The sequence below is a fragment of the Delphinus delphis genome, chromosome 9 (genome assembly GCF_949987515.2).
Source record: "Delphinus delphis chromosome 9, mDelDel1.2, whole genome shotgun sequence".
Taxonomy (NCBI): Eukaryota; Metazoa; Chordata; class Mammalia; order Artiodactyla; family Delphinidae; genus Delphinus; species Delphinus delphis.
The window spans coordinates 14,375,568-14,402,390 of record NC_082691.1 but is presented as its reverse complement, the minus strand read 5'-3'; the positions used below and the strand labels follow the sequence as shown (position 1 = coordinate 14,402,390).

General features: G+C 37.4%; 1 protein-coding gene across 6 annotated transcripts in view; it reads left to right on the top strand.

The window, feature by feature from the left end:
- The window catches only part of SUGCT (succinyl-CoA:glutarate-CoA transferase), a 684,957-nt gene that overhangs the window by 228,358 nt on the left and 429,776 nt on the right, over positions 1 to 26,823 (top strand). For 5 of the 6 annotated variants that reach the window (XR_009520588.1, XM_060020208.1, XM_060020207.1 and 2 more), the window contains exons 10-11: positions 450 to 521; positions 12,158 to 12,255. Coding sequence is in view for 5 of the 6 variants with exons in the window: in XM_060020208.1 (XP_059876191.1) it covers positions 450 to 521; positions 12,158 to 12,255 (170 nt within the window). In the remaining variant the exon portion in view is untranslated. The remainder of the gene's footprint in view (positions 1 to 449; positions 522 to 12,157; positions 12,256 to 26,823) is intronic. The other variant, XM_060020209.1, reaches the window with a different exon arrangement.

Here is a 26,823-nt window from a genome sequence, read left to right as displayed (position 1 = left end):
CCCTCCCTTATTTCCTTCCTTTTTTCCATGTATTCTTCGTATGCTTTGTAGAAAACAATGTACCGTCATTCTTTTTGCCCTATGAGAAAAACTGGAAACAAACAAAACACAAAGTTTGGGGAAAATCCAACATTAATCCATACTATAATGAATATAGAATTTGATGTTATGAAAATCCAATATTTTCTTTATTTTTCTAAGTCACACATTTTCCCCCCTGCTTCCAATGATATAACAGTTAGTGGAAGAGATGGGAAGTGCTTTGAAAACCTCAAATGACAACTATGCAAATATAAGAGAAAAATATACTAATTAGTTGATATTGATTTAACTAATAACATTACTTTAGAACAAGGATTCTATATAAAAGTTTGAAAAATTAAAGACAATTTTTGTGGTATTCTCAATATGTAAAATTATATAATTATGTATGTATGTATTTATTTTAGGCTTTTAAAACCAAGGATGGATATCTCGTAGTTGGAGCAGGAAATAACCAACAGTTTGCTACTGTGTGCAAGGTAATCTATAATATTTGGGATGGGTGGATAATATATGCAACAACTTATTTTGCACAAAGCCAGGAAAATTCAGTTTTGCTTAGAGCAATGTTGCTAAGTCTATACTCAAGGCTCCCTGTGTTAGCACCTAAAAGTATGCTTTTTCTATGCTTACAAATCCTAAGGATAGGGTCTAAATTAGCACTCTGGTTTTGTAAAATTGATGTATCTGGCTGTATTTTTTTTTTTTTTTTTTTTTTTTTTTTTGCGTACGCAGGCCTCTCACTGTTTTGGCCTCTCCTGTTGCGGAGCACAGGGTCCAGACGCGCAGGCTCAGCGGCCATGGCTCACGGGCCCAGCCGCTCCGCGGCATGTGGGACCTTCCCAGACCGGGACACGAACCCGTGTCCCCTGCGTCGGCAGGCAGACTCTCAACCACTGCGCCACCAGGGAAGCCCTCTGGCTGTATTTTCAAATGAAGAATCATAGTAGCTTAAATTATGCTAAAAATTGACATGTCTACTAGTCCAAACAAAAAGGGAAAAGTCATTTTAAAGGGATTTTTAATACCAGGATTGTTTTTCTGAGAAAAAGAAAGGAACAGAGGAACTAGAAAACAATCAGAATACAATTAACAAAATGGCAATAAGTACATATCTATCAATAATTACTATCAATGTAAATGGACTAAATTCACCATTCAAAAGACATGGAGTAGATGAATAGATAAAAACCCAAGACCCATATGTATGCTGCCTACAGGAGACTCACTTCAGATGTAAGGACACACACAGACTGAAAGTGGATGTATGTAAAAAGTATTTCATACAAATGGAAACCAAAACAAAGCTCTGGTAGCAATACTTATATCCAACAAAATAGACTTTTGTGATAAGAGACAAAGAAGGGCATTGCATACTGATAAAGGGGTCAGTCCAACAAGAGTATATAACATTTGTAAATATTTACGCACTCAGCATAGGAACACATAAATATAGAAAGCAAATATTAACAGAGCTAAAGGAAGAACTAAACATCAATACAATAATAGTATGGGACTTTACTACCCCACTTACATGAATGGATAGATCATCCAGACAGGTAATTAATAAGGAAACATTGGTCTTAAGTTAGACCAGATGGACTAAACAGATATATAAAAACAGTCCATCCAAAAGCAACAGAATACACATTCTTTCTCAAGTACCCATGGAGCATACTCCAGGATAAATCATGTGTCAGGCCACAAAACAAGTCTTAATAAATTTAAGAATATTGAAGTCATACCAAGCATCCTTTCTGACCACAATGGTATGAAACTAGAAATGAATTACAAGAAAAAAACTGGAAAATCACAAATGTGTGAGATTAAACAACATACAACTATAAAAATGACTGGCTCAATGCAGAAATTAAAAGAAATTTAAAAAATACTTTGAGACCTTTCTGACCACAATGGTATGAAACTAGAAACGAATTACAAGAAAAAAACTGGAAAATCACAAATGTGTGAGATTAAACAACATACAACTATAAAAATGACTGGCTCAATGCAGAAATTAAAAGAAATTTAAAAAATACTTTGAGACAAATGAAAATGGAAATACAACATACCAAACCTTATGGATTGCAGTAAAAGCAGTTGTAAGAGGGAAGTTCATAGCGATAGATGGCTACCTCAAGAAACAAGAAAAATCTCAAATAAACAACCTATATTTACACCTCAAGGAACTAGAGAAAGAAGAACAAACAAAGTTAGTAGAAGGAAGGAAATAACGAAGATCAGAGCGGAAATAAATGAAATAGAGACTAAGAAGACAATAGAAAAGATCAGTGAAACTGAGAGCTGGTTCTTTGAAAGGTAAACAAAATTGACAAGCCTTTAGCTAGGTTCAAAAAAAAAATCAGAAATGAAAGAGGAGGTGTCATAATTGATACCACAGAAATACAAAGGATTGCAAGGGACTGTTATGGACAATTATATGCCAACAAATTGGACAACCTAGAAGAAATGAATAAATTCCTAGAAATGTACAACCTTCCAAGACTGAATTATGAAGAAATAGAAAATCTGAAGAGACTGATTACTAGTAAGGAGATTGAATTAGTAATCAGAAACCTCCTAACAAACAAAAGCATAGGACCAGATTGGTAAATTCTGCCAAACATTCAAAGAAGAATTAGTGCCAGTTGTTCTCAAACTCTTCCAAAAAAGAAGAGGAGGGAACACTTCCAGATTTATATTACAAGGTCAGCATTACTGTGATACCAAACCCAGCAAGGACACCACAAGAAAAGAAAACTACAGGCCAATGTCCCTAATGAGTACAGGGGTAAAAATTCTCAACAAAATATTAGCAAACTTAATTCAACAGTACATTAAAAGGATCTTACACCATCATCAAGTGGGATTTATTTCTGGGAGGCAAGGATGTTTCAACACACACAAATCAATCAATGTGATATATCATACTATTAGAATGAAAGAAAGGAATCATGATCATCTCAATAGGCATAGAAAAAGTATTTGACAAAATTCAACATTCATAATAAAAAACTCTTAGATTAAGTATAGAAGGAACATATTTCAACATAATAAAGGCCATATATAACAGGCCTACAGCTAACATCATGTTCCGTGGTGAAAGGTTGAAAGCTTTTCCTCTATGATCAGGAACAAGACAAGGATACCCACTCTCACCAGAGTTATTCAACATAGAATTGGAAGTCCTAGCTAGAGCAATCAGGCAAGGAAAAGAAAGAAAAGTTATCAGAATTGGAAAGGAAAAAGTAAAATTACTTCTACTTGCAGATTACATGACTTTATAGTTCGAAAATCCTAAAGATTCCACCAAAAATCTATTGGAACAGTAAATGAATTCAGCAAAGTTGCATGATATAAAAGTCAATATACAAAAATCTATTGTGTTTCTGTACACTAATAACAAACTATAAAAAATGGAAATTAAGAAAACAACCTCACAATTGCACCAAAAAGAATAAAATACCTAGGGATAAATTTAGCCATGGAAGTGAGAGACCCATACACTGAAAATTGTAAGACATTGATGAAAGAAATTAAAGAAGACACAAATAAATGAAAAGATATTATGAAAAGATATTCTGTCCTCATGGATTGGAAGAATTAATACTGTTAAAATGTCAGTACTATCAAAAGCCATCTATAGATTCTGTGCAATCCCTATCAAAATTCCAGTGGCATTTTTTACAGAAATAGAACAATTATAAAATTTATATGGAACCACAAAAGACCCTAAATAGCCAAAGTAATCTTGAGAAAGAAGAACAAGGAAAAATAGGGAGAAGGCATCATGCTCCTGGATTTCAAACTATATTACAAAGCTATAGTAATCAAAACAGTATGGCATTAGCATAAAAACAGACACACAGATCAATGGGACAGAATAGAGAGCCAAAACTAAATTCACTCATATGTGGTCAGTTAATTTATGACAAAGGAGCCAAGAATATACAATGGGGAAAGGACAATCTCTTCCATAAATAGTGGTGGGAAATGGACAGTCATACGCAAATGAATTAAACTGGACCACTATCTTACATCATATACAAAAATTAACTCAAAATAGAATAAAGGCTTCAATATAAGACTTGAAACCATAAAACCCTTAGACGAAGACATAGGTGGTAAGCTTCTTGACATCAGTCTTGGTGAAGATTTATTGACAAAAGCAAAGGCAACAGAAGCAAAAATAAACAAGTGGGACAACATCAATGTAAAAAGATTCTGCACAGCAAGGGAAATCATTGACAAAATGAAAAGGCAACCTACTGAATAGCAGAAAATATTTGTAAATCATATATCTGATTATAGGTTAATACCCAAAATAGGTAAAGAATTCATATAACTCAATAGCAAAAACCCACACAATCCAATTAAAAAATGGGCAGAAGTTCTGAATAGACAGTTTTCCAAAGAAGACGTATAGATGGCTAACAGGTACATGAAAGATGCTCAGTGGGAGAGTGATAATAAATAAATAAACAAAACTCCAAAATGATCCATGGTAAGTGCCATGCCAAGAATTAAAATAGGCTACCGTGTTAAAATAGTGGCTGGGTTGTCAGGGGAAAGTCTCTCTGAAGAAATAACATTAAGATGAGATCTGAGTGACATTCATAAAGCAATAGCAATACGTTTTTTCAATATAAATATTAGCATAAAATGTTTGCCATGCTAATATAAATATAGTACTCAAAATTCACAAAAAAGCCTGGAAGTATTCCATAATGCTAATACAGACCATATTTGGGTGGTAGGATAGAAGTGGGTTTTTCTTTCTACTTCTATGAAGTGGTAAAATACAAAAATATACTTAGGCTTTGTCCCCGATTTCTTACACAGAGTTCCTAAAACCCTCGAAATGTCCTGAATGATGGAAGTGTTTTTTGTTATTCACAACAAGCTCCTTTCAATCACACCTGTGTTTATGCTACTGAGGTGACTTAGGGTGGGGTCTCTAGGTAGCCCCAGGATGGGTTGGTCACCAGGAAGACCAAGTGATTAGAGGGTTAGAAATTTTAGCCCCACCTACCAACCTCCAGTAAGGGGAAAGGGGACTGGAGGTTGAGCTCTATGAAAACCTTTGAACTATAAGATTCAGAGAGCTTAAGGTGAAGACAGCAAGGTGATGGGAGGGTAGTGGAGCATGGAAGCTCTGCACCCTCCCACCTCATACCTTGCCCTGTGCATCTCTTCCATTTGGCTATTCCTGAGTTGTATCCTTTATAATAAACCAATAGTAGTAAGTTAAAAAAAGAAAAAGGTGCTCAACATCTCAAATCATCAGGGAAATGCAAATAAAAACCACAGTGAGATCTCACCTCACACCTGTCCAGAATGGCTATTATGAAAAAGACAAGAAACAACAAATGTTGGTGAGGATGTGGAGAAAAGGGAACACTTGTGCACTGTGTCTGGGATTGTAAATTGGTGTAGCCCCTGTGGAAAACAATATAGAGATTTCTCAAATGTTAAAAATAGAACTACCATGCAATTCAGCAATTCCACTTAAAGGTATATATCTGAAGAAAATGAAAACACTTAACTTGAAAAGATATATGCACTCCTATGCTCACTGCAGCATTACGTATAATAGCCAAGATATGGAAGGAAAAAGATTTTTTTCTCTTCTTTCTTTTTCTTCTCCTTTTTCAAACCCCACAAGATATAATTAGGCCCAAATATAGTTATTCTACTACCAAATTTATTTTCTTACCACTAGAAAATTAATTTTTTTCTTCAAATTAGTCTTTGTTTAATGAGTACCTTTCTGCAAAATTCATGTTTTAAGTTTTTAGCAATTGTCATGTTAAAAATATTGTTCCTGGGGACTTCCCTGATGCAGTGGTTAAGAATTCACCTGCCAGTGCAGGAGACACAGGTTGGATCCCTGGTCCGGGAAGACCCCACATGCCACGGAGCAACTAAGCCCATGCGCCACAACTACTGAGCCTGCACTCTAGAGCCCGCGAGCCACAACTACTGAGCCCACGTGCCACAACTACTGAAGCCCGTGGGCCTAGAGCCCGTGCTCTGCAACAAGAGAAGCCACCACAATGAGAAGCCCGGGCACCACAACAAAGAGTAGCCCCGCTCGCTGCAATGAGGAAAAGCCCGCGTGCAACAATGAAGACCCAACACAGTCAAAAACAAAAAAAACAAGAAAACAAAAATGTTCCTAAACAAGGCCTTAAATAAAGGCCTTGGAATTATTTAAAGTAATTTTATGTTGAAGATATTCTCAATTTTTAGCCTTGCTTGGACATTTTTTTTCAATTTGATGTTTTTATCATTTATCCAGACTCTGGTCTTTTGTTTTTATTTAAGGCTTTAGTTTTCAGTTCACTTTTTAGAGTTCTAATTCCAGGCAAATAATCTAGTTTAAATGTGTGTGTGTGTGTGTGTGTGTGTGTATATATATATATATATATATATATATATATATATATATATATATATATATATATATATATATATATATATAAGTTTATTTTTCTTACATGTAGAGAAAGGCCTTACCTGTTGAGGATTTTTTACTGGTTGGGAAAGGTTTCTTTTTCCTTGTACCATGAGCTTTCAGTTTTAATAAAGATGCCTGTGAATTCCTTAGAGGAACCTTATTTACTGCAGTTAACTTATTATGTACAAAAATTATTTATTGCTGTGCCTCTTTCGTATGAGAGGTTAACGAGCACAGCTAAAAACCACAGCAAAGGGGTGGGAAGTACCGCAGAGAAGGTGACAAATGGAGATAGTTCCAATTGCAGGAAGGGCTGGAACATCTGAGGTGGGAAAGAGGGGAGCTTTTATAATGGTGACTCTGAGTAAGTGTAGAGAAAATTGATTCAAACATTTGATCTGGGATCAAAGAACCTTTATTATGAACGGTCAATGTTAAAAATATAAAACATACGGAAGCTGTTGCCTGTGAAGTCATTTGCGTACTCTAGCTGCAGAGATGTAAAAGCCAGTTCATTGCTATAAACAAGGACAGATTTTCTTCCTGGGCCATATGTTTTGGAGTTTTCTCTCTCCAGAATCAGGGTGGGGAGGGGGTAGAAATTACTGGTTGATATATTCTTCACTGTTGAAAATAGCTGCACTGAATTCTTTTTATTTTTGATTCATTACTGCTGATCAATTTAAAACTTTTGAACTTCCTCATAAATATCCATAAGAACTTTTTTTGAAAAAGATTTTTATATCAAAGCAGAATATTTGCCATCAGTTTTAGTACTAAAATATGACTTATTGTTATGGTGTGTTATGACACATTTTTTAAAAAGGAGACTAGCAGAGGGCCTTGGAGAATGGCATACTTGACCTTGTTTTTCCCATATGTGAGTTAGGAATGATAATCCCTGTTATGAGCCATTAAGGCAATGTCTATAAAACTCTTTGAGATCCTCAGAAGAAAAGTTTTATGTGTATAGGATTTTACTGTTATCTACATCATTTACTAGGCATCTTCAGCAAACGTTGCAATCTGATTTGAGTTTTTCACCTTCATAATTATACCCTTACATGTAAACTTGTCCTAAAAACCTTTTCTAAGGAAAAAAAATCATCTGTTTCCTTATTTGATGCAAGGTTCTCCCCCTTCCCATATATAGCAAGCGAGCTTTTTCTAGGTACTTTTTATTCAGCTCTATCTATTACGGAGGGTATTATAGTTCAGGCTGGCCTTGTAGAAGTGGAGGACCCCAAGTTAGACAATGAGCGTATCAAAATTATTCTTTTGCCACGTAAAGTCCATCATGAAAGACAGGGCTGCTCTACCTCCTGGGGAGAAATGTGGCAGTATTGTTTGTGACAAATGAGTAGAATTTACTTATGCCCAATCTGTTTCCAAAAGAGAGTTTGATATACTGGTTGACTAATACCTTCGTTGGGAGGGGCCCTATTAGAATACTCTTACTGTCAGGGATCAGAGTGGTAGTAAGAGCTTTGGGTTCAAGGCTTGGGCTTCAGAAAATCTTCTTGCACATGAAGTGAACCTTGGCTTATAACAAACCCTATTTTATGTCCCTTAACATGATATGGAAGGGTAGGGAACATGAGCACATGTAAGCTATTCTAAGCTGATTGATGCCAACAGTAATGGGCATTCCTATTTGAAATACACTGACATCCTTTTAAAAGTCATATAGACTGAAAGTTTCTTTTATTGGAGGCAATATACATTGGTTCTCAACTTTAGCATGCATAGGAAACCTCCTTGAGCCCCTGTCCCAAAGATTTTGACTTAGTATGTGAGGTGGGGCACGGGAAACTTCAATTTTAACAGGCCCTATAGTTGATTTTAGAGCAGGTGGTCTGAGGACATTTGAATTCTAGGGCATTCTGTGAATCTTGGAACCAGTCAGGTGATCTCTGGCAAAAGGCACTTAGTCTTTGCTAAGCATCAGTGCCCTCATGATGAAAGGAAGGTTATAATACATAACTATACTAATATATAACTTTTGGGGTTTTTTAAAAGTTAGATTAGATAAGTAAAACACTTAGTTCAGTCCCTGGCTCACAGCATGAACTTAATAAATGGTCTTTCTAGCAATTAGGTGTGGAGATTCTGTTTCTGGGTAAAATGGAGTAAGCACATTTCTCCCTGTCCCACCCACGGAACACAGTGATAAAACCTGTGCAGAATGCGCAGAACATCTGTATGAGGACTGTGAAAAGTAAGTAATAGCAGGAAAATTGGGAAGGAATACCAGAATTTGAAATACCTCTAAACTGGCAGTATGTTTGCCGGTTTTTCCCTCTGATTATTCCTTTACATGAACACAGCCTGAAACCTGGGAGTGGGCCCCAGGGAACAGAGCTGAGTTCCAGGAGATGCCCTTCATTCCTGGTGCGGGGAGCATAAAAGTGGAGTCTAATGTCATAGAGAGTGGGGACATCCTCCCATTTTGTCCTCTCGTTTTCTCACCCCCCAGCCTCCAAGCAGTCCTGTAGCGGCAGCGGTGGGTGAGCAGCAGCCAGACTCTGAGGAAGGGGCCCTTTCTTGTATCTGAGCTGTGATCCCAAAAGACAGGGCTGAGTCCTTGATGCTTTTTCCTCTGCCCTCCCACTGACTGGCCTCTGCCCTGGAAGTATGCTGGGGAGTAGGGTAACTAGAGGGGAGCTCTAGGGAACCAGAAAGAGGTTGCAGAGAGGGAAAAGCTTCAGAAAGGGATCCATGAAGTTGTTTGTGAACTCCTGCGCTCACGCCTTAGCTGCACATGCATTGATCTGGTCCTAATCAGGACACCGACGATGTTGAGAACTATTAACAAATAGACAGCTTCCCAGGTTGCAGCATGACCATTAAGTAGGGCACAGGTTCAAAAAGCAATTGCAAAGGCTTTGGAAACTGAACCGACTGTAGAACCAAAGCACATAGAAGGTGAGTTGGGACTTGCAGACTGAACTTAACCAGGTGAACTGCTTGCTAAAAACAATAACAACAGAAATTTTCTGTAGCATTTGAACAAGACTCAGAGGCTCATAACATAATATTCAAAATGTCCAGGATACAATCCCAAATTACTCAGCGTATGAAGAACCAGAACCTGCATGAGAAAAGACAATCAATAAATGCCAATGCCAAGATGATACAGATGTGGGAATTAACTCATGAAAACTTTAAAACAGCCATTATAAAGATACTCCAACAAGCATCGCAGACACTTAAAATAAATAGAAAAGTAGAAATGTCCAGAAAAGAAATAGAAGATTTGAAGAAGAACCAAATGAACATTTTAGAACTGAAAAATACAACCACCAAATACAGGAACAAACACCTCACTGAATGAGCTCAGTAGCACAATGGAGGTGACAAAGGAAACAGTCAAGGAACTTGAAGATGGATAAATAGAAATTATTCAGTCTGAACATCAGAAAGGAAAAAAAGATAGTCCCCTCCCCAAAATGAAAGAAAGAACAGATACTCAGGGACCTGTGGGACAATAACAAAAAAATCTAATATTTATGTCACTGTAGTCCCAGAAGGAGAGAAGAGAACAGACTGAAAAAAATTGAAGCCATTGAAGAAACGATGGCTGAAAACTTCCCAAATTTGGTGAAAGATTAAAAACATACAGATTTAATAATTTCAGCAAACCCCAAATAAGATAAATCCAAATAAATCCATGCCCAAGTACATCAAAATATTACTGCTGAAAACTAAAGACCAAGAAACAGCATTTGAAAGCACCCAGAGAGAATGACGTATTGTTGATACATTTGGGGGAACACTGACTCAGTTGACTGCAGCTTTCCTGTCAGAAACGGCAGAACCCAGAGGGAAGTGGCACAACATGTTTAAAGGGCCGAAAGGAAAGAACCGTAACTGCAGAATTCTATATCCAATAGGAATATCCTTAAGAAATGAAAGTTAAGTAGATAACCTCCCCTACATTCTCCCTTCTTTCCCATTCTTCTTTTTTGAACAAACACATGCTTTCTTATCTCTTTGGGGAGAAACAGTACCTACTTGGAATATTTCACATTTATTTAATGCTTAATATGTCAAGCACTTTCACTTACATTGTTTCATTTTGTCCCAGGCAGCATTCTCTTTCAAGCACCTAAAGCATGGTTATGACCACAGCTCTTGAAGCAGTCTCTCTAGAAACATTTTGAATGCTGGCATAGTTGAAGACAGAAGGATAATTACTTTACCCACTATTTAACACCAACTTTCAAAGAGAAAAGAGGTCCAATAAGTCATATTCAGAGAAGGAGACATGAGTGCACCCCAGTTACCATTGAGCGCAAACACTGAGTAGTTTTTTGTGTAGCTTACACTGTATTCTGGGTGAGGCCACATTTATAAATTTAACATGTGATCTAGTGAAGGCACTTGCTTTTTCTTGAAATGACTTGTTCACTCTTGGTGGGGGAGGGTGTGTTTTGATTCCTGGATAAGCCTTGAGGCCAATTCTTGGATCAGGTGTGGTGACAGGGAGGTTTCTAGAAAGGGCACTGTATGTGGTGTCACTTTTTAAAATCTGAGAGAGTAATGCTGTCTTTATTATTCCTAAAGGAAATGAATGAGTGAAACATGTGAAAGAGAAATTACACCATTGAGATGCTCTCTTTACTTCAGGGAATCTTCTTCACTTCTCTCTCCTTTGTAAGATGATTAATGGATTGACTTTATTTAAACTGTGGGAAACAAATGAAACCACTACGTGTTTATATTTAAGGCAAATACATTAATAGAGGTAGTGAAGCTTTCTGTAGGCCACATGGCCTGCCCCTAGCCCATAAATGCTCCTTCTGACTTTCCAACACAAGTGCCAAACACTGCCTCCACACATTCTTTTTAAAACTTCTTTTCCATTCCAAATCCACTTGGTACTTTCATTATGGTCTTGTTAAAATTGCAAGATGTCCACTGGGACTTCCAGGATAGATTTTCTCTTTACTGAGGAGGAGCGAAAGAGGAAGTATATAAAAGCACTTCTATTTGTTATTCCTTCAGGGAGTCATAGTAAAGAAAAATAGGGACACTTCTATAGGAGGAGTATCTTTTAGTTTGACATTGTTTTAACGGTAAGCATTTGGGGCAAGTGTGTATGCTTCCCCTTTATTTTAGCACCTTGTACAACATCCTGGATAGGACCACTGGGACAGATAATACTATTTTATTTACATGTGGAACAAATAAGTGAATGTACCTACAAGATATATGTTGATTATGAGCTTGATGTAAGTGCAGACTTGCACTTATGTTATTGGTTCTTAGAATTAGGTCAGTTTTACCCAATTTGTACCTCTATCTCTGTTTCCTCTAGATAAGACTTACTGTGGGAATCTGATAACTCTTCTCCTATATTCTCATAAATGGGTACAAGATATTACGGGGGGTCTGATAACTGCTTTTCGGTTTTCCTGTATGTAGGCGCATGCTTAAATGTAGTAAAACCTTCTTATAAATGAGAAAACCAGTCACCAGCATGACCCATCCTAACTGCATGATCCTTCCCTCCATATATCCTTGTGTTAAGAAGTATAAAGACCAGCAAGGAATGGTCTTGAGGATGGAGTGGTAGGTCCTGAACACTAGTACCCACAGGCAGGTACACAAAAATTTTGTGAATTACACTTTAAAATTCTTTTTCCCTTTTAGATCTTGAATTTGCCTGAACTGATTGATGATTCCAAGTATAGAACTAACCACCTTCGGGTACAGAATAGAAAAGAGCTTATTAAAATACTATCGACACGGTAAGCTTGGCTCTACTGTTTGTACCTTTAAGAATTAATATGTTATTAGCATTTATCTGGCATTTTGTGGTGCTCTTTTTGGCTTATTTAGATTAACTTATAATTATCTTTCATTTTACAAAATTCGTTAGTGGAAATATATTTTAAAGCTATGTTTTTCTTTGTTTGAAAGCGTTTGAAAGTATTTCACATGTCTTTCTAAGTATTGCATCATAACAATGATACAAATAAGAACATCACAATAGCTTGCATTAGTTGCTTCTCTGTGGCATGTAAGTGTTTGGGTTTAGTCTATCATAAATACTAACAGTAATAATTCAACATCATATTTTACATTTACTGTATGAATCGCTCTACATACATGATCTCATTTAACCCTTATAATCATCCCGTGAGGGAAGTTCTATTATTTCCATTTTACAGATAAGGAAACTGAGATAAGGGAGGTTCAGTCAAGAGCTTGTTGGCTTTTCTGAGCCTCTCTGTGTAGTTTGTCATGTTGATGTTTTGAAAATGGCAGATTGAGTCATAAAGGATTAATGCTGACCAATTAGAGTATTTGATTTTCAAATTATTCCATTCATGTCAGGTTATACTTTTGTTAAAACCTGTATCAATTTTTCAAGTTTGCCTCAGAAAAAGTTAATAATTCTTACTCTTTCCTATCAGTTTCACTTTTGTTTACATCTAAGTTCTCTATCTATAGGAATAGATTGTGGTTTTTGTGGATCTCAATGCCCATGTGAACCATTCTTCAGTATGGAACATTTGCTGTCATCAAACCAATAAATTAAGAACTTTTGTTCAAATACAATATCTTGTCTTTTGAAAATGCCCTTGTGTTTCCATGTAGCATAGATATATCAAAGTTCTTAGACTCATAGATATTGAGAACAAACTGAGTACCAGTGGGGAGGTGGGGGAGGGACAATACAGGGGTAGGAGAGTGGGAGGTACAAACTATAGGGTGTAAGATAGGCTACAAGGATGTAGTGTACAAAACGGGGAATATGGCCAATATTTTGTAATAATGAAATGGAGTGTAACCTTTGAAAATTGTATTAAAAAACTAACAAACAAGCGAAAGTTCTTAGAAAAAAACTTCTGCTAATGTTATGTTTATTCCTCTTCCCTTCTCCTTTGGGGACCTCTGCATGAGTCTGCATTCATTACCTATTTGCTTTTTCCTGGATTTTAAGCACTTCTTCTCTATGCTGCCTGTATCTCCTCCTTCAACCAATGGGGCCTCTGTGTGTGGGACTGATATACAGAGAAGAGGGGAATGAGAATTGGGCTCCCTTTCTTGGTCATTAGTTAAATAAAACTGAGATTCTACTGCAAAGCCAGAGAGCCCTCAGTCATTAACATTTCACCCCATGAGAATTGGCCCTTTATCTCTGCTTTTTGCCTCTTTGCCTCTCAAGCAGTTTTTGATTCATTTAATTCATTGATATGACTTTTTCCTTTCACACCACGGTTACCAAGTTTCAATAACAGGCACTTGTGAGAACCTTATCAAAAGCTCTTGGAGAGTCTAAATAAATCACATCCATGCTGTGAGAAGAGTGGACCGAAGGAAAATACAAAACCTAGGCAGATACGTGTCATCTTGTTATTGAGTTGCCAGCACTCTTCTAACTTTAAGAACCACAGAGTTAAATTATTGGTTTCCTGTGTCCTAAAACCTGTATTCCTTGCTAAATTCTGTTATAGAATTCTATTGTGGACAGACTTCTAGCAGCATCTGTAACAGTTTAATTTCAAATTTCTCTTTTTGGGGTGAATTAAATAACCTAACACCTTCTTCTTTCTCCTCTTATATATACCCAGAAGTGGGAGTTTCAGCATTTTGGAACCCATAGGTTCTTATGTCTTTATTCAGACTTAAGGAATCAAACTTGTAAAGAAGAGACTAGAGGGTAGTCTTAAGAGAGGAAACTTGATAAGGGAGTTGCCTTCATCATCATCCTGCTGTTAAAACACAGACCACAGAGAGGCCCTTGGGTGCCCAGAGGCCAGGGTCCCTGCTCTCTTGGACTGGTGTGTGGACGTGTTTTGGTGGTGTCTTGTGGGATGCAGTTCTACAGTCTCTTCCAGCTCAGGTCTCTTCTCCTCCGTGGTGGATCAAACAATGATGACCAGGGAAGATTAGGATATTGATTCAGTCCCATCGATAACCTTATCATTTGTTTTTCTGAATAAATATCCCTGGATTCATTAGTACTGTTACGTGTTGGGCTTTCAGAAGTCTCTGTGAATGTTGTAAAATGTCTCACTTTCATGATATGATTTTATGTTTTTCCAATATTCAAAATATTAATGGCTCTATATTAATGACATGATTAGATCTGGTCATTTTATTCTGACATCATGGCCCTCCACAATCTGACATGACCTTTCCTTTCCACCTTTTCTCAATATAAAGGAATAATATAGGGAGGTGGGTCCAGAGGGAGGGAGTAGGGGGAGTTGGCAGGAAAATCATGCTGTAAAAGTTATAATAGAGTTTATGATAAAGGAGTTTCTGAAACTTGTGAAACAAAGGAAAGTTTTTGGCCATAAAATGAGTTAGCTTGTCAACAACTTCTGTTTTCTGTGTAACCTGATGATAGGTCTTTTTTTTTTCCTTCCAGTTTTATTGAGATATAATTGACATATAATGTTGCATTAGTTTAAGGCACACAAATAATGATTTGATATATGTATATATTCTGAAATGATTACCCTAGTAAGTTAACATCTGTCACCTCACAGTTACAAATCTTTTTCTTCCCTTGTGATGAGAACTTTTCAGATCTACTCTCTTAGCAACTGTCAAATATACAATACAGTAGTATTAACTATAGTCACCATGCTGCACATAACATCCTCAGGACCTATTTATCGTATAACTGCAAGTTTGTGCCTTTTGAGCACCTTCACCCATTCCCCCCGACCCTGAAGAGACATCTTGAAGGGAATACTCTACCTGGTAGAGTTCGAAGTTTTCCAGCAACTTAGAACCAGCAAAAACTTCCTTCCACACCTGAAGAGACCTAGGGGCTCAAGAGTTTCAATGGAACATGCTTCTCATTTGTTCCTTCTCTTACTCATCTATTTAACACGTATTTATTGACTGCCTACTATGTGCCAGTGACTGTTTTGGGCACAAGGAAGATGGCTTCAAACACAAAACAAAGCTAAACTCCCTGCCTGCCTGGACTTTCATTAGAGTAAACCTTGTAGACGTTCTAGAAGACTTTTCTTTAAGACCTCTTCCATAAAAACATGTGTTTTGCTATGCCTAAGAAGTTAGCTGTGCGTATTTTTCATATAAACTTTTTGTAAATTTTGCTTTACAAAAGTATTGCAGCTACAGTCTGTGCCTGTTAGTAACTTATTGTCTTTTCGTGAGCATATTACAGTGCACGTGCTACAGTTTTGTGTGTGTGTGGTTTTCCTGTCATTTCTATAGAAAAGCATATTTTTGGTAACAGTAGCTACATTACCATGTGAATACACCATGTTTTTCCCTGTTGTCTGCTATTAAACATTACATCATAAAACTTCCCTTTAATGCTCATAGACACTTTCCTCAGCCTATATTTCTATTTTGGAAAATCTTTAAAATACATAAAAATGTAGAGGGGTTTGTGAGAGAGAATGTGCACTTCAGACAACTTTTAAAAAATCTCTAGTGATGATGGACTCATGGTGTTCCTTAAAAACAAAACAAAACAAAACGTCGCACCCCTTTCATCCAATTCGATATCCAAAAGTGAAAACAGAAGCATTTATGGATTTTTACAAAGTTTGCTCTCCTAAATACACATAAAGGTTCCCTCTTGTGTTTCAAAATCTTCCTTCCAAAGTATTTTTCCTAAGTTTTGATTAATTTCCTGAGTAATTTCCCAAAGTAACTTTCCTGCCCATGGCAAGCGTTCATTTAAGTGTTTTAGAATCAGGTGATTCTCTTTGCATTCTCCTCTGCAATTCATAGACTCTTTAGAAAGTGCCTACCAGAAATGTCAGTCATTTACCTCGCTCTTCTGTCACTCTTGCTAAATGCAGTTTGATGCTGCTCCCTGAGAGTTGTCGGCCTCACTTGGAAAGGCAGCTGCATGTTTTTGTCATCAGCGGAGTTTTCCATAGCCAGCACAAACACAATCCCTCTCAAGTGCTCTCAGGTGTTACTATTCCCCAACTGTGGCCGTGAGCAAATTTTTTTTTTTTTTTTAATTTAAAGGTGGAAGACTTTCCCCTTGAACTTGCCATTTTATCCAGGGTGTTTCAGAAAGTCTGTTTACCCAGCTGCTAAGACCAAAAGCGAGGCAAAACTAAAGCATGTTCAAAGACCCCAGCTAAAACACAGAAGAAAAGATAAAATTGAGACTAATGCAGGGTCTGTTACAACAAACCCCTCCTTTGCAAAGCTAAGGAGCAACAAACTCCTCAACCTGTGCTACCCACACACGGGACCAGCATTTTTGCAATAGTTCAGACCTCGCGGGAGAGACTAAAAATCATGATGTGTATTGATATTGAGAATAGAAGGATTATGATGATGTCTTAGTAGTTGGGGAGAAATAATAGGAAGGCATGAAATGAGGATGAAGGAAAAGAGAAATAATAGGGAAAATAGAAATACAATTCATTTTATTCCTCCTGCTTCCTCTCTTCATCAGCGTTAATGGCCACTGACTGTGTGCCCTTGTCCTGCAGATACAGAGATGAAAGATGAGGTGGCTCTTGGTCTAAGTAGGACAACAAACAAGTAAAGCAATGAATTAAGTAGTGTGTGTGAAGTGCCACTATACACATACACACAGGGTGGTGGGAGCCCAGAGAAGGGGCGACTACCTCAATCTGGGCAAGTCAGGGAAGACTTTCCTGCAGACAGTGCCAGCTGAGGTGAGTCTTTTTTTTTTTTTCCAGTTGAGATGCGTCTTAAAGGACAAATAAAATTAGGCAGGTGAGGAAAAAAGATAGTTCACATCAAAGGAGGAAATATCAAACTGAGTGTAATTTTATACGGAGGAAAAAATAAATCATAGAAGAAAAAAAAGTAGCTTGGAGAGAAACTGATGACAACTTTTAAATTGCTTTTTGAAAAATGCTACACATGTTAGGGAAGCATATATCAGTATAGTCCTAGTGAAGGCATTCCTAAAATGTTGGTTACCCTAAGTTGTCATAAATAAAACTAACAGTGTGAGACAAATTTACCTTTTAAAGTACTGTGGCATCTATGTTCATCAGGATATTGGTCTATAATTTTCTTGTGATATCTTTGTCTGGTTTTGGTATCAGGGTGATGGTGGCCTCGTAGAATGAGTTTGGGGGTGTTCCTCCCTCCGCAATTTTTTGGAGGAGTTTGAGAAGGATAGGTGTTAACTCTTCTCTAAACGTGTGATAGAATTCACCTGTGAAGCCACCTGGTCCCGGACTTCTATTTGTTGGAAGATTTTAATTACAGTTTCAATTTCATTACTTTTGATTGGTCTGTTTATATTTTCTAATTCTTCCTGGGTCAATCTTGGAAGGTTGTACTTTTCCAAGAATTAGTCCATTTCATCCAGGTTGTCCATTTTATTGGCATATAGTTGCTTGTAGTATTCTCTAATGATCTTTTGTATTTCTGCGGTGTCAGTTGTAACCTCTCCTTTTTCATTTCTAATTTTATTGATTTGAGTCCTCTCCCTTTTTTTCTTTATGAGTCTGGCTAAAGGTTTATCAATTTTGTTTTTCTTCTCAAAGAACCAGCTTTTAGTTTTATGGATCTTTGCTGTTGTTTTCTTTGTTTTTATTTCATTTATTTCTGCTCTGATCTTTATGATTTCTTTCCTTCTACTAACTTTGGATTTTCTCTGTTCTTCTTGCTTTAGGTGTAAGGTTAGATTGTTTGAGATTTTTCATGTTTCTTGAGGTGAGCTTGAATTGCTATGAACTTCCCTCTTATAACTGCTTTTGCTACATCCCATAGGTTTTGGATCATCGTGTTTTCATTGTCATTTGTCTCTAGGTATTTTTTGATTTCCTCTTTGATTTATTCAGTGATCTCTTGGTTATTTAGCAGCACACTGTTTAGCCTCCATAGACCAGTATCACTGATGAATATAGTCGCAAAGATCCTCAACAAAATACTAGCAAACAGAATCCAACATTACATTAAAAGGATCATACACCATGATCAAGTGGGATTTATCCCAGGGATGCAAGGATTCTTCAATATATGCAAATCAATCAATGTGATACACCATATTAACAAATTAAAGAATAAAAACCATATGATCATCTCAATAGATGCAGAAAAAGCTTTTGACAAAATTCAACACCAAATGGTTAGAAGACCTAAATAGACATTTCTCCAAAGAAGACATGCAGATGGCCAACAAATACATGAAAAGATGTGCAGCATCACTAATCATTAGAGAAATGCAAATCAAAACCACAATGAGGTATCATCTCACTCTAGTCAGAATGGCCATCATCAAAAAATCTACAAACAATAAATGCTGGAGAGGGTGTGGAGAAAAGGGAACCCTCCTGCACTGTTGGTGGGAATGTAAATTGATGCAACCCCTATGGAGAGCAGTATGGAGGTTCCTTAAAAAAGTAAAAATAGAACTACCATATGACCCAGCAATCCCACTACTGGGCATATACCCTGAGAAAACCATAATTCAAAAAGACACATGTACCAAAATGTTCATTGCAGCTCTATTTACAATAGCCAGGACATGGAAGTAACCTAAATGTCCATCAACAGATGACTGGATAAAGAAGATGTGGCACATATATACAATGGAATATTACTCAGTTATAAAAAGGAATGAAATTGAGTTATTTGTAGTGAGGTGGATGGACCTAGAGTCTGTCATACAGAGTGAAGTAAGTCAGAAAGAGAAAGACAAATACCGTATGCTAACGCATATATATGGAATTTTAAAAAGCGGTACTGATGATCCTAGTGGTAGGGCAGGAATAAGGATGCAGACGTTGAGAACAGACTGGAGGGCACGGGGGTGGGTGGTGAGGCGAAGCTGGGATGAAGTGAGAGAGTAGCATCGACATATATACACAACCAAATGTAAAATGGATGGCTAGTGGGAAGCTGCTGCATAGCACAGGGAGATCAACTTGGTGCTTTGTGATGACCTAGAGGGATGAGATAGGGAGGGTGGGAGGGAGGCTCAAGAGGGAGGGGATATGGGGATATATGTATACATATGGCTGATTCAGTTTGTTGTACAGCAGAAACTAACATAACATTGTAAAGCATTTATACTCCAATAAAGATGTGGGAAAAAAACCCACATATGGACTGTTTAAAAAAAATTAAAGTACTGTGGCAATACCTTTAGTAAAATAAATAATTATTTTTGGTTTTGAATGATCTGGTTTTTCTGAAGTCAAGTTTCTGGTATGCAATTGAATATCTACTTATTTTCACAGTTTACTGTATTAAAATACTGTGAAATTAAATGCTGTAGTTCACGGCCTTCTAAACAGAGGTGCTAAACAGACATTTGTTGAATTGAATCCAGAACTTATTAAAGAGCTTCACCTTTTTAAATTTGGTGTCAAGTTATTTTTAATATACTTGTTCAGAATATTGGAGAGCTGGACCTGGAGCATTTTTGGGCTGTTCATGGAGGGCTTGTAACTTCAAAGATGCCTAAATATAATGTTAAGTTTTAAAAACAGACATCTTGGTTCCATCAGACAAATTTGGTCATTCCACTTCCCTGCCTAGGTCTTTCAGGGAGTCTCCACAGCTTTGAAGATAAAGTTTAAACTATTTATCTTAACACATGTAATTGCATCTCCCACTTTTACCTTAGAACCATCTTATAATTTGGCCTGGTCTTTTAATCTGCTGTGTCTTCCCACAGGCTCATTGCTTTTCACTAAAATGATGAAGCTTCTTCATCTCACTGGCTGCTACTAGTCTTTTAAAATGAGCACAAGTTTTGGGAGCTCTTCCCGTCTCGTTTGTCTGTTTAAAGCGGCCCCTCCTATGTTGCTGAATCAAAGCATCTATTGCGTTCAGCTGTCATTAATCCTCCACCTTGACGCAGCAGTAAACTTCTTAAGGCAGAGACTATCTTTTTGTTTTTAGAGACAGTTTCTTTTAGAGCAGTTTTACGCTCATAGCAAAACTGAGAGGAAGGTACAGAGAGTTCCCACGTACCCTCTGCTACCCCCCAACCTCTGCCCTCTCCCCCAGCCTCCCCACCAGCAACATCCCTCACCAGAGTGGTACACTGATTATAACTGATGAGCCTACGTTGACACATCGTAAGAGACTATGCACATCGTAAGAGACTGTCTTTTTTGATTTTTATTTCTGGTGCCTCTTTGGTTCCCTGGTGCTAGATGTTCTTTCAGTTAGTGAATGTATGAACCAGTGAGGGGCAAAGCTATCCCAATTTGGGAAACTGGCCAAAGGGAAGAGACCCAATGTCAGGTCAGAATAAAAAGAGGAGAGCAGTGGTAGCTAGAAATGAGAACTTTTTCTAAACTAACCTAGGAGGCCTGTATTATGATCACAGAATGTCAGAAGGCCTGAATTTGAAACCAGAGCCTTCCACTAACTCTGTGGTCTTGAGCAGATCCTCTGATTTCTCTGAGCCTCCGGTTCTCATATATACGGTACGTGTAAGAATACCTGCATCACTGTGAGAATTAAAAAACAGAAGAGGCATGAAAGCAGCCAGCATAGCCCTCAGCAAACAACAGTGCTCAGTATATTTGAGGAGAACCTCAATCCTCAAGAATCAGAAATTATAGTTCCCACGTTTTTTGCCATCAGAGTTCTCCTATGGCATTTTTTTATTCATGGATGCCAAGTTTTGAGAGATTTTCCTCTCCCAAACTGTAATTATTATATGAATTACCTTCCACAATTTTTATTTAATAAAGTTTCATTTAACTGCCAATCAGATCCTGATTAGGACGATATAACTAGTGTTATTGTAGTGATTTGATTTAATTCTAGCAGACGTAAAGCATGACATTCTAGTTGGCCTGTATGACCTTTTTGCAGCTAAACAAATGATTTCTGTTCAACTTCTTAAAAAAATGAAAAATAGCTTACAAGACTCAGGAATACATTTAACTTTGTACAGTGCTCCTAATAAACGCTATTAATAGTGCTTGTTTTTTCTTTTCTTTCAAACCCAAAGTGGACCTTAATAGTTCATATACTATTCCCTTTCAAGAAACACTGTTTCTCAGTGTGGGCAATGAATTTGGAACTTGTGAACATTCCACTTAAATTATTCCATGCATTTGTGGTTGTACCCTCATAAAGAATGAAGCACTTTCGTGTGTTCCTGAGTTGCTATGCTGTGTTAATAGACTCTATGAAAAGCTTCAGTCAGGGTCTTTGAACTCTGAAATAAAATACATCCATGAGTTCTCCTCTGTCATTTTTATGGTTAAGTTTTTCAAAGTTTTAATGGGTATCTTTGGCCTTCCTGAAAACTGTTGACTTTACTTTTCTCTTAAATAATATCTATAATATCCTTAATTTTCATTTTTAGTAGAAAGTAAAACTACCACATATTTCACCTCAGACAGCCCTCTATCTCTTGCCCCTTCCCCTACCCCCCATCTTAAATCCCCATTTCAATCCTCCCTCCTGCCTGCCTTCCACGCCCCCCATCTTCCTGTCCTTATCCTGTCATTCACAATTTGAACTCTTTTACAATTAAATAATACATGGATATCACTTACCACTTTCCTAGGTGGGTTTTAGCTACTTGCAGGAAGGCTTCATTGAAAAAGTGGCTTGCTTAGAGAAGAGGGAGAGTTTTATCAGTGGCCACGAATATGATATAATTTAGAAGGACTGGGCGGAACCTCTATTCCATGGAATATAACCCTTCCTTACACATAGTTTGCTGATTTCAGAAATTCTGCAATTATAGATTTTAGGGGCTTAAAAGTTTGTCCGCTCTTAAGCTTCAAACAGCACAGGGCTGGGGGGTGTTAAAGCATGTAGTCATATTCCTTAGAGTAAATAAAATTCCCCAGGCCCTTTCCTCAGACTAGATTTTAATACGGGGAAAGTGGAGAAATCATCAAAGCCCTGCCTAAGGTGAGTGAAAAGCAGAATGGAGGCTGAGAGCAGTCAGGAGCCCCAGAGATTAAGTTCCCCTCACTGACACTTTTGCCAGGGCTGGGAGGCTATGGGAGTCTCTTTTAACCCGGATTAATTCCTCCCCTCTAAACCTGGCAACCATCGACTCTCCCATGTCTACATGTTTTTAATATACATAGAGAAACTTATTGTTTTCTCCCACGGAAACTTTTTTGTTGGTCTAATATTCTCTTTCCCATATGATCACATTTTAAAATCTCTTCTGCCAGCCTTTTTTTTTTTTTTTCCTGCCTACTGCTCGTATCTAAGGAGGCTGCATTTCACGTGATTTTTATATATCCTCAACCTACATATTTAGTTTATTGTAACCTTCCCCCCAACCTTTCATAATGCTTTGAATCATATCATTGTAGGTTTATCTGGGATCCACTGCAGAGGGCTGATTTGGATAAATGGATCTGACGTTTGGTGAGGGTCACATTTGTTTTCTTATGCATTCCATGGCAGCTCTGCCATTATCAGCTAATAGATGGTCCCTTGTAAAATGTCTATATTTTATGTGGTACATTTTCTGAATGTTGGTCATTTGGAGATAGATTTACGTGGCTATTTGTTGTTACTATAAAATCAGCCTGGAGGGAAAAAGAATGAAAGAAACACAGCCCTGGAATGCATCCCTTTTGGCTTACAGAATGCAAAGGGAACCACTGCAACTCCAAACAAGCTCCTCGTGACCAGGGCTCTTTCTACCCTGTTAAGAGAATTCTTTGTGACTGAGAATCAAATGATATCTTTAAGTGAGTCAGGATGGAATGGAATGTCATCCCACTCCTTCTCTCTCCCTCCTTTTTTCCAGAAGGGCTATAAAACATTCCACACTGCCTTTTAGTAGAAAGAATTAGGTGGTAGTGGTGGGATATTTATATGTATGTGCAGGGGGGGTGAGGATGGTGGCGGGAGGGAGTCCAGTAAACTCTATTTTCCCTGGATAAAACATTTAATACCCTCATATCTCCTTTGGAACTTAATGTATATTTTTAGATTTATAGAATGATAGAGCCCTAAACACTTGGGGAGCTGGATAGAACCTGGGATATCATTGAACTTAACCCCTTCCTATGTGTAAGAACTTAGAATTTAACAGCATCATGTCTAGAGACCCCTTGAAATCTGATGGGAGATTCCACAAAGCCAACTCGAAAGGCCTTCCTTTTGGGAGGGTGTAGGCACAGCTCTCCAGACTTTGCTGGCTGACCTTCTTTTGCCCTTGACTTTTGAATTGGATAGAGAAGCTGGATTTCTACTCGGTCTCCTGACACTCGGTTTGCTCCGTAGACTCCCAGACTCATTCCTGCCCTGCCCAATTTCCTGCCTGCCTTTGGCTCAGACTGAGTTCTGTTCTGCAACTACTTTGCCCCCACTTGGGTTCTATTCTTATCTCTTCTTAGCTTCAGCTTTCCAGCGTAGGCCTTCCTTGGGCCTTTGATCTGACATCAACTGATGTTTCTAGTGAGAGCTGACTCCACCTCTCTCCCAGTGCTGACAGCTGACATCCCTGCTGAGCCTTGATTTCCACCAGCTGTCCAGCATCCTGGAACATTCCCTAGCGACCAGCTGCTCCTGGCCGTCTTCACCTGGACAATCCACAGTAGTTTTGGCAAGCTGCTCACTGCTTCCAAAGGCAGACTGGACCTACCTTAGTTCTGGTTTAATATGTTTTCCCCAGTATCACACAGCTCACTGGTGTGTGAGGCTCAAATTGGAATCTCCTGATTCCTTTTTCCACCGCACTCCTGGGCCAATCACTTATTTTCCTTTTCTCTAACTAGAAATTTTGTATTTCGAATAATCCTAGGTAGGAAAAGAAGTTAAGTGAACATTCTGCACGCCCCCCAACCCGAACACACACACGCACAACTTTTAATCTTTCAATTTTTAAATTTGCATTTTTTCTTTCTTAATGATTTTTCTTCCCTCTCTTGTGAATTGTTTTTCTTTTCTCATTTGCTAACTTTGGAAAAAGAAAAATCCAGACATTGGAATGTCTGAGTTTATTTAAGTCTCAGCACTCTGTTCAATTTAATGAAGGGAAACAAAAAAGGAAAATCAGAATGCTGGCCTGGATCTTTGTGGCTCTGGGATTGGCCCTTTTTGGTGGCCATTGATATATACTATATTTGGAAAATAAGAGTAATTGGTGGTTCCAAGCTATTTTTAAACACATTAGAATATAGAAATAAATTCTAAAATATAGAAATTTAGAACTATTAGAAACAGAAACGGTGAGAGACATAATCATTTTGTAATAATTTAACTATTTTCTAATATAGGTAAATAAAAAGAGGATTTATTTAGCATATTTAATGAGGTGGAGGTAGTAGACATATGTCACACTGCATACCCTGCTAACAGAGAGCACATATTCGTTTTTAGTGTCTATGGAACATTTAAAAACACTGATTACAGACTAGGTTACAGAGAAAATATTAGTAAGCTTCAAGAAAGAAAAACTAACCACAATGAAATATTCTAAAAATTAATAACAAATTTAAATATACAAGCATAGATATAACTATAAAGCACAGCATGTAAGCCAAAAAATTTAATATGGGATGAAAAATTTAAAATCATAGTTAACAGTTGTGGTGTAGCAAATCATCCTAAAACTGACTGTTTTAAAATGTGTCTGAAAACTTTTTCTATGAAGAGTTAGATAGTAAATACTTTAGGCTTTGCGGACCTTGTGGTCTTCATCATAGCTACTTAACTCTACTGTTGCAGCGAGATGGCAACCATAGACAATACTTAAATGAGTGAGTGTGACTGTATTCCAAAAGGACTCTATCTATGGACATTGAAAGCTGAATTTCATACATTTTTGATGCATTACGAGATATTATTCTTTTGATTTCTTTCAACCATTTAAAAATGTAAAATGCATTTTTTTTCTTGAAAACTCACAGAATTCACTCTCTTAACAATTTTCCTACATATCATATAGCAGTGTTAGCTATAGTCACCATGTTGCCTTGTATATTACATCCCTAGTGTTTGTTTATTTTATAACTGGAAGTTTGTACCTTTTGACCACCTTCTTCCAATCTCCCTTCCTCTTCCTCTTTGCTTCTGGTAACCACAAGTCTGATCTCTTCTTCTATGAGGTTTTTTTTTTTTTTTTTAGTACTGCATATACGTGAGATCATATGGTATTTGTCTTTCTCTGTCTGACTTATTTCACTTAGCATAATGCCTTCAGAGTCCACCCATGTTTGCACAAATGGTAAGACTTTCTCACTTTTTATGGCTGAATAATACTCCATTTTCTATGTATACTACAATTTATTTATCCATTTATCCATTGATGGACACATGTTTTCCAAGCCTTGGCTATAGCAAATGATGCTGCTATGAACATGGGGATGTAGATATCTTTTCAAGTTAATGTTTTCATTTCCTTTGGATATAATCCCAGATCTGGAATGTGATAGTTCTATTTTTAATTTTTTGAGGATCCTCCATACTGTTTTCCATAGTGCTGTACCAATTTACATTCCCACCAACAGTCCACAAGAGTTCCCTTTTCTCCACATCTGTGCCAGCATTTGTTATCTCTTTCTTTTTGATGATGGCCATTCTATCAAGCATGAGGTGATATCTCATTGTGGTTTTGATTTGCATTTCCCTGATGGTTAGTGATGCTGAGTATCCTTTCATGTGTCTGCAGGCCATCTATGAGTCTTCTTTGGAGAAATGTCTATTTGCCTGTTTATAAATTAGGTTATTTGGGGTTTTTTGCTGTTGAATTTAATTAATTATTTATATAGTTTAGGTATTGACCCATTTTCATGTATATGGTATACAAATTTTTTTTTCCCATTCCATAGGTTGTCTTTTCACTTTGTTGATCGTTTCTTTTACAGTGCAGAAGCATTTTAATTTGATGTAGTCCCACTTGTTTATTTTATTTTATTGGAGTATAATTGCTTTACAATGTTGTGTTCGTTTCTGCTGTACAACAAAGTGAATCAGATATATGTACACATATATCCTCTCCTTCTTGGACCTCCCTCCTACACCCCCTCCCCCAATCCCACCCATCTGGGTCATCACAGAGGAGCGAGCTGAGCTCCCTGTGCTATACAGCAAGTTCCCAGTAGTTGTCTGTTTTACACATGGTAGTGTATATATGTCAGTCCTAATCTCCCAATTTGTCTGACCATCCCCTTCCCCCCTGTGTCCACATGCTTGTTCTCTACATCTCTGTATCTGCCCTGCAAATAGGTTCACCTGTACCTTTTTCTATTATTTTTGATATTGTTGCTTGTACTTTAGGTGTCATATCCAAAAAAATCATTACCAAGACTCATGTCAAGGAGCTTTATTTCTGTTTTTATCTAGAAGTTTCATGGTTTCAGGTCTTACATTTAAGTCTTTAATCCATATTGAGCTAATTTTTGTGAGTGGGTGTAAGATACAGATCC